This window comes from Melampsora larici-populina, assembly GCF_000204055.1.
Source record: "Melampsora larici-populina 98AG31 unplaced genomic scaffold MELLAscaffold_3, whole genome shotgun sequence".
Classification (NCBI taxonomy): Eukaryota; Fungi; Basidiomycota; class Pucciniomycetes; order Pucciniales; family Melampsoraceae; genus Melampsora; species Melampsora laricis-populina.
Window position 1 is genome coordinate 2,461,938 of NW_006768767.1, and position 8,797 is coordinate 2,470,734.

General features: G+C 39.3%; 1 protein-coding gene across 1 annotated transcript; it reads right to left on the minus strand.

Annotated features, from left to right (window-relative positions):
• Positions 1–5,289: 5,289 nt before the first annotated feature.
• MELLADRAFT_91026 (uncharacterized protein) lies at positions 5,290–8,402 on the minus strand (the record flags this gene model as incomplete). Its single annotated transcript, XM_007405190.1, has 17 exons — positions 5,290–5,538; positions 5,604–5,616; positions 5,683–5,813; positions 5,885–5,980; positions 6,049–6,126; positions 6,205–6,351; positions 6,426–6,542; positions 6,606–6,623; positions 6,681–6,755; positions 6,826–7,058; positions 7,116–7,209; positions 7,339–7,430; positions 7,708–7,730; positions 7,798–7,819; positions 7,887–7,924; positions 8,258–8,305; positions 8,398–8,402. 17 exons carry the CDS (start codon positions 8,400–8,402, stop codon positions 5,290–5,292), a joined length of 1,479 nt encoding a protein of 492 aa, XP_007405252.1.
• Positions 8,403–8,797: the final 395 nt, after the last annotated feature.

An 8,797-nucleotide genomic window follows, 5' to 3' on the forward strand; every position in this document is an offset into this window, starting at 1 on the left:
GCCTTGGGGAGGACAAGTACAGTTGAACCTCAGCAGTGACCATAGATCATCATGATCCAAAACCAATTTGATAGAGGAATAGCATTGGTGACATCAAGTAGTTCCGCATTCACATAGTGAAGAATGAACATGCAAGATAAAATTCTATCCCCTATCAAATTGGCCTGTGAGACTTCTGTGTAGACTGCTATCTGACCATCATGGAAAAAAAAGTAAGTTTCATCTCACATCATTACCATGTTTTAAATAGACAAATCTAAAAATCAGCAAGTTGAATTACTTTCAAGAAGTTGAAATGGTTTGTTTTGAGTTGACTTAGATGAGATTGCTTGTTTTGATTACAAATGAAAGATTCAATGATGAACTGTTGATATGATTGATTTCAGGTGAATCAGATGAAGAAGATTGATCTTGATTGAATCAGATGGAGATGATCGATCTTGATTGAATCAGATGGAGATGATCGATCTTGATTGAATCAGATGGAGATGATCGATCTTGATGATTGAAACAATCAATTTTGATTGAATTGGAGGGGGAAAATGATTGATTATGATTCAATCAAATGAAAAGGATCAATTGAATATAAGATCAATTTTGTGCCTAATCACTAAAAAACATTAAACCAATGTCAAAGTAATCATTAGTAAAATGTTGAAGACTTGTTTCTTAGGAAATAACAAATGGATTGAAAGGGGGTGGGACTGAGAAGAGGAATGGAATCTAAACCTGAGCAAGAGAACAGTTCATTAATTGAACAGAAAAGAAAGGTACTTTTGATGGCAAATCAATAAGTTCCAAGTTGAATATTGTGAGTACTGCAAAGATAGAAGGAGTTGAAATACTTACCCAAAGAAACAAAAGTGAAAGATGGAATGTTGGAGTTGGTAGGTGGGAAGGGTTGATGATTTAAAAGGTACTTTAGACCAGAGCTCGGTTTAAGAACTTTCTTTTGGATTTCAAATTTCAAATATGAACCACAGTTTGGCTGAATGCTGTTTAGCACAATGTGATTTAACACTCCGGTGGTGAATCGGGCAAAGCTATTAGATGTGATATGGTGTCATGTTGTTTGTCGGTATGACACTTGTCGACCGTCAGACCATCCGCCATGACTCACGTTACGACACGGGATTTGGAAAACAAAAATCCATGTCGATGTGTGTCAGTATGAGTCGTGTCATACGGTATTTGGCTCGGGGATGAATTTTGACCAAACATGACATGGAAAAATTACATGTTTTATCCATGTCATGTTTATATGTCAGTATGAGTCTATACGTACACCGTAGTCAAGAGTCCAATCTTAGATCGATTGGAACCTAGTGAGGCAGATCACGGCCACATCAAGACTAGCGATGATATCTCAGTAACTGCATCAACCAACTCGATCACCAAATCGGCTAAGCCTCGTTTATCTCAACCACGGACCAGCCGTGCTTCAATTGAAGAGGTCAACAAACTATCGGGAAATTCCCCTCTTAAGAACAATGCAAACTCGTCCAATGCAACATCAAATTTATTATCACAACACTTGCCATCACGCGAAGATCGACAAGCCGAATGGGAATTCAAGAAGGAACATATGCTCGCTGAAAGAGAAACGAGGGAGGCTGAATTGAAGGGTAGCTTAGAACTTACTCGGGCAATTACTCAATCTTTGACTCCACAACCGAGTGCCCATACCGAAGCGCTTCAGGGATTACAAATCAGAAGAGAAACATTAGAATTGGATCGAGCTCAGGCTGAATTCAACCAGAAAGTTTTAAGCGAATCCAATGATCTGAAGAGATGCAAAGATCTAATCGAGATAGAAAAAATGGAGAAGGACCTTGAGGGCGAAAAGAAAAGACAGAAGTTTGAAGATATTGCTATGCAAGGAAAGCTGTACAAGGAGTACATGGAGAACTTCAACATCAGTTTGGCCGAAGCCAAACAAACCGTTGATGAGATGCTCAACACTTGATCATCTCACCGTGTAGGTAAGATCGATTTCTTGCTTTAATCCCCGATGATCTTCTTCCAGCACCTGTCTTTCACCAGTGATGCTTACAGGTGTGCTTTCTTTTGGTTCTCAGTTTTCTCAAACCGATATTTCGTGAAAACGGTCATTTACGGTCATTTTAAGGGCTCATAAGCAAAAACGTAATGCTTTAGGAAACTCCAAAAACTCATTTGTATCTATTTAGTGGTACCTGTTCTTGAAATGAAATTTGTTGATATTCATTTCACGTTTGAAATGTAATGAATTTCATTTCCACTTTGATGTATACTTAAGAGACAATTCGGTGAGAGAGAAAGCGAGTCATAACAAAAGTTCATTGCCACTTTGATGTATACTTAAGAGAAAATCTCGTTTTTGATAATCGGTGAGAAAGAAAGCAAGTCATAACAAATCAAGGTACAGATGGTCAGAGATAATTGAGAACATTCTAACTCGACTTTAAATAAATTTCTTATGTAGAATCAAATATCTCCTTCAACCTCACGACAAAAATCATTAAATACATCATTTCTCAACGCATCATTGTTGTCAGCCATCACATCTTCCGCTACTGCTGGGTTATTCTCTACATAATCCTCTTCAGCCTCGCGTTCGAGTACATTAGGTAATTGATATGGGAACCTTGAATCTTCGCCTTCCTTCAGCAAAAAGTTATGTAATATACAGCAAGCCATTAATAGCGCATTTGTTCGTTTCATTGATCTTTCATCTCAAAGAAGAAGCCGACATTCTTTGACCATTTGAAAGCGAGATTTCAACATGCCATTAACGTGTTCGATGATCGTTCTTGCCTCACTGAGCATTTTATTGAAAGCCGCCTTCAATCGAGAGAGGTTGCAACTTGAACCGCGCTTGAAAAGGGGGAGTACACATCTTGTAGCACTATAGCCAGAGTCTGCTACTAAGTACTCCCCTTCGGTAAAGTAACGTTCAGGATGACACCAGAGCTGAAACATGAATCAGCCACAAGTTTGGTCAAGCTTTAATTCAAGATACGTTAGAACTTACAGAAGAAGTTCTAAATACCCTTTGATCGTGCACACTTCCGCACCACCCATGTCGAGCAAAGATTATTCTTTGCTTATTGTCGCAGACAATCATCGAGTTGAGACCATAAAAATACTTACGGGTCCAGTATTCTTCTTTGCATTGGACTGGACCAAATGCTAATGGAACAAGCGTGCCATCAACAAAACCCACACACCCTTTTAAGGCGGGGTAATCTTCAGCAATCTCGGTTCGAATTTTCAGACGTTCGAGTGGGGAAGGCCATCGCAAGTACTCGTCTTTCAGCTGAACAATAGCAGAAACACATCGCCAGGTATAATTCTCCACACTACCTTCTGTTTTTGAAAACCGAGTCAAAAAAAAAACTTGAATATTGAAAGTATGTCTGAAGACTCGCCCGAAACACCTAATAAATGGCCTATGATTGCAACTTGTCCACCATTTCCTGCCAAGCCTAAGTTTGCCAAAGCCACCAACAGTTGAATTTTGACTGGAGCTTGAGGATTGGCGGAATTGTTCTGAAACACTTGATTACCTTCAATCTTATGAAGGAGCCGAAAAAAATTGTCCTTGGTCATCCGTGCCTGGATGAATACAAAAGTGATTAAACAAATCACGGAATTGAAAGTAAGGTAAAGACTTACAACTTTGAGGAAGGTTACCTCTCTCAAATTCATGACTCGATCAAAGAGGAATTGTGTTGTCTCTCGGTCCGGGAGTGATGTCCTGGGAGAGAAGTATCGGTGATTCTCAACCGTTTGGAGGGCTGCCAACCAGACTTCGGCGTTAGATTCGTTCAGAAGGAGGTCTTCAGATCGTGACCTTCTTCGGTTTTTAAGCGCAAGAACCAAAGCAAGTCGAAGTGTTGGTGTAAGAGGAAGATCCCTTGATAGTTCAGGAACAAGAAGAATAGTCGATAGTAATGTTGAGATGGTTGATGGACGAGTTGTCGATGCTTGAAGGAGTGGTTCGGCCGGAGGGTGAGCCATATGATGGCGTGCAACACCTTTGAGTCCTCTTAAGACTTGTCGTCGGACTGAGACCCGCGGCATGATCAGGTGGTAATCGTATTGTAACCAAGAAGTTGATGGAGGTTGATGGGGCTCTCAAAGTTATCCAGAAGTGTCACGAAGTGTCACTCCAGAAGTTTCTTGAGCATGTTCAAGAAACTTCTGGATGTCACTTTGTGACACTTCTGGACGCCACTTCTCGAATCTTGAATACCATTAATGTACCTCCAAAAAGACCACCCAAATTCACATTCTTCAAACTCTCAAAGAGATAACCACAATGAAACTGGTTCATATCTTGTCCCAACTCACAGTGTTTCAGAACCAAAAGAACACAAAGAAAGTCTGGAAATAGGTCTTGAAATAAATCAACCTCATGCACCTTTTCCACTCCAACTTTCTCATGAAAGTGTACCAGGATCTTCTGTTACTGACAACATAGCCCCACAAAGAGATGAAAAACATTTTACGCTTTACAATTCAAGATCTATGTGGAATTCGTAGCTCATATGTGGTTTCATATGATTGTCTGATTCAAAGGACCATATTCATGTCTATGTCCTTGCATCAATTTTGATATACATTGCTTCACTACACCACAGGGCGGCTGGCAGGTGAGCTTCAGGTGAAATCAGCCTCTGCCAAAACATCCCGGGCTCTCCACCTGAGGCCACACTGATTGAGCTACAGGTGAAATTCAGGGTGGCCAACACCTGATGTGATCACCTGTCCACAAGGTGATGGCTCACCTGTCCATTACATGAGTATTTTCACCTGTTGATCAGGTGAAAATCCTCATGTAATGGACAGGTGAGCCATTGGATGAGACTTCTCACCTGATCAACAGGAGTCTCACCCAATGAATAGGTAAGAAGTCTCATCCAAATGGCTCATGGTTGCAGGACATGAGGAGCTTCACATGATCAACAGGTGAAAATCCTTGTATGGTCACGGTATATAACTTCTCTTACCATGTTCATATGAGAAGTCTCACCCAATGAACAGGTGAAAATACTCATACGGTCACGGTAAGAAACTTCTTACCATGAGACCATACAATGATTTTCACCTGTTGATGGTACCAAAAGCCTGGTATTGAGCCACTCATCTTTCAGTAGCTCTAGAAATGGCACTGGTTTTTTATTCTTGTACAAATCAGGTTTGATTTGTATTTTTTTTTGATCCAGCATAAAAATTCTATATATTTGGGTCCGTCCAGTAAAAAAACAATAAAAAGAGAAAAACATAAAAAACAACAAAGAGAGATCATTCTCCTTCTTCTTCTTCTTCTCCTCCTCCTCCTTCTTCTCCTCCTCCTTCTTCTCCTTCTCCTTCTTCTTCTCCTTCTTCTTCTCCTTCTCCTCCTCCTCCTTCTTCTTCTTCTTCTTCTTGGCCTCCTTCTCCTTCTTCTTCTTCTTCTTCTTCTTTTTCTTTTTCTTTTTCTTTTTCTTTTTCTTTTTCTTTTTGTTGGTGTTTCTTCTTTTTGTCATCACGTTTCTTTTTTAAGGAGTCATACTCACCCATTATTTCCGCTGAAGCAGTAATGATTTTTCAAAATAAATGCCATTAAGCTCCATAACTACGTTGTGAAACCTGAAACAAGTACACAACTTAATTAGGATTTTGAACGTTGGAGTTTGAGAGATGGAAAAAACTTACGCTTCCTTGTACAAGCTGCCATACTGGACTTTGTTATCCCTCAACACTTCCAGGGCGTTATCCACACTACTCCAGACAGAATACTTGTGATCCTGGCTTGGCTGTCGAAAGGTGTACACAGCATGTAAGCGCTAGAAAGAACATAATATTAGTGTACAGAATAAACCAAGTCAAGAGATAAGATAAAAAAGCAAAAACGTACCAAAAAGGCAATCCGATGTACAAATTCAATAGGTAGATCGGCAAAAAGTTGGTCATCAGTCCGAGGATCAGTTTTAAGAATCAAGGCATGATGGATCTGCACAATAAAAAAAAACTTAGCATCAAATCCAACAGAGAAAGAGGAAAACAAAAGAGAAAACTTACCAAGCGAACAAGTTGCTTGATAGTGGGCATGGCATGGGTGGGACGATTTGGACCGTCAGGTTTAATGTTGGTGAGCAGCTAGAAAGAAAAAAAGAAAGAAATCTTAGTAGAAAAAGAAATAATGAATGAATGAACAAAAGAAAGAAAGAAACTTACCAAGTTTCGTAAACGGCTTCGAGTATCAGTTGCAAAACGATTAGCCCAGTCGTTAAGGGCCTTGAAGGCTGCAGACCCATCAGGCGTTCCATACCCAGGAGGGTAGTATTCCTCCTTGAATTTTTCATCTTTGGAGTCGATATATTTCTAAAACAAGAATGAACTTGTCATTTGGAGACACACGAGAGAAAAAAAAGAGAAAAAAAAGAAAGGTTACTTACTTTACATAGTGCATCAAAGGTATGTCGAATAGTGGATTTGTTGGAGTCCTGGGTGCTAGAGTAGGCTTGAATCTTGAAGTCCAAGATCATAGCGTTGTAATCCGGTCTAGCAACATCCTGAATCCAAGAAAAAAACATGTCAGTACAGAATAGGGGAAGGAAATAGAAAAAATCACTCACCTTTAGTGTGCTAGAGGCCTTCCAACCGTCCACAGCATGAGATCGAAGAGCGAGTGATCGATTGGGCTCACTCACTTGCTCCTTGAGAGTTTGTTTAATATATGCCAGATAACTGACAGTGCCGATGAACTGGTTTTCCGGCCGAGTGTCCTGAAAGAAAGAAAGAAATCAATCTTTATACAAAGACAAAAAAACAAGAAAAAATGCTTACCTGACATACCTTGAGGACCTCCTCATGAGTATCGCTAGAAAGGTTGAGAGTCTTGGAGATCGACTCCAGATACTCTTTCTGACTGTTAGTCAGAACGTGTGGCTGGAGAAAAGCAACACTGTTGGTTGGCAGTGGCTGCGAAGAGGTAGAACCCAAACCTGAAGATGCCGTGGGATTGAGGCAATGGTTGGCCCGATCTGTGTTTCTCAGAGCTGTAGCAGGTGCATCCTGCTTCCTACGTACTAGATAAAAAAAGCGCACAATCAGTTAATGTACTTGAGATTAGAAAAGAAACTTACCCGTTTTGACGGTCCCCTGGGATTCAAACACAGTTGGGAGGGAAGATGACCTTTCCTGACGTCCGGTGCGCTTTGTTTGCTTTGATTTGGGCATCTTCAAAGAAACACATCATGACAGAAAGGTCAAACAAACGGACTTGGTTTCAGTATAGTGTATAACAGTCTTAAATGAAGACACAGAAGCTTAAAGGCTGAGAGAGAAAAATTGAAATGACAGGCTTACTGATGAACAGTTTGCAATCCAGGTTGGAGATAAATGGTTGATCTGATGACAATCGAAGCAATCCAATCTTGAGATGAGACCAAAGAGAAATCCTAGATCAAAAGAAAAGATAACAAATGATCAAGGATATGAAATGAAATGATATAGAGAAAGAAAACGAGAAAGAAAACTCACCAATAAGCGGTTTGATCAGATGACTTAAAAAATCAACCCAAGTGATGGATTAGACCCAATTAAAAATAAACGATCGAAGCAATCCAATCTTGAGATGAGACCAAAGAGAAATCCTAGATCAAAAGAAAAGATAACAAATGATCAAGGATATGAAATGAAATGATATAGAGAAAGAAAACGAGAAAGAAAACTCACCAATAAGCGGTTTGATCAGATGACTTAAAAAATCAACCCAAGTGATGGATTAGACCCAATTAAAAATAAACAAGTGAAGAGAAAACTTACCAAGTTGATCGAAGTTGATCAACTTAAGACACAATCAAAAGTATTGGTTGGATGGCTTTTGTCTTGAAGTAACAATTAAAAAGACTTACAGATCCACAAAAGATTGATGGAAACGTCTGATTCGAATCTTTGAAGTGATCAATGAACCAAGTCAATATTGAACCAAAAGATCTGAAGAAATCAAAACAAAAACAAAAATCAAGATCTGAGGTGTTTGTGGTATTCAATGAGAAGACTTACAAATGGATCAATTGATAAATAAATAAATAAATAAACTTTCAAGTCGAATTGAAACAATGGATCCTAAGAGATTGAAAAATAAAGACAATTGAAGTTGAATTGAAAAAAATGAAGATGATTGGAGTTGAATTGAATTACTGGATCCAAAGAGAAGGGAAAGAGTAAAGTGGAAATGAAGGTTGAAGGTTGAAGGAGAAAGGAGATCAGAGATCCTCTCTACGGTAGTGGTGCACTGGAGTCTGGATGAGATGTGGAAAACCGGTGATGCCTGATAGGTGATTGTCACACAGGTGTAACAAAAGGTGTGACAATCACACCTGTAAACAGACAAGCGCACCAATAATACAATGTATATTTCACAGCATGTATTATGTATGTTCTACTTTTTTTGCCTTTTTTAATTTCCTCATCTTGTAGGAAATTCTCCTTCGATTGTTCTTCACTTTAACTTTTTGTTTCAACTCATAATCTGTCATTTGGTCTTAATTGTTACCTCATTGTTAAAAACCTACCCTGTCTGCTTCGGACCCTAGATCATTGCGGCAAAGAACTAAGAAGCTAGAGGGCAGGTTGATAACTTTGATTAAACTTTTTAGGCATATCTGTCGATTGGTGTTTTCTGCTTTTCATCCTCCTCCTTTCTCTAAAAAACTCTTAAACTACTCAGCTTTGATCTCCTTTCAAAACAACTTGAATTTTCATTGTTACCTCATCGTCAAAACCTACCTCGATTGGCTGGACCCTCAGAATATCATCACAA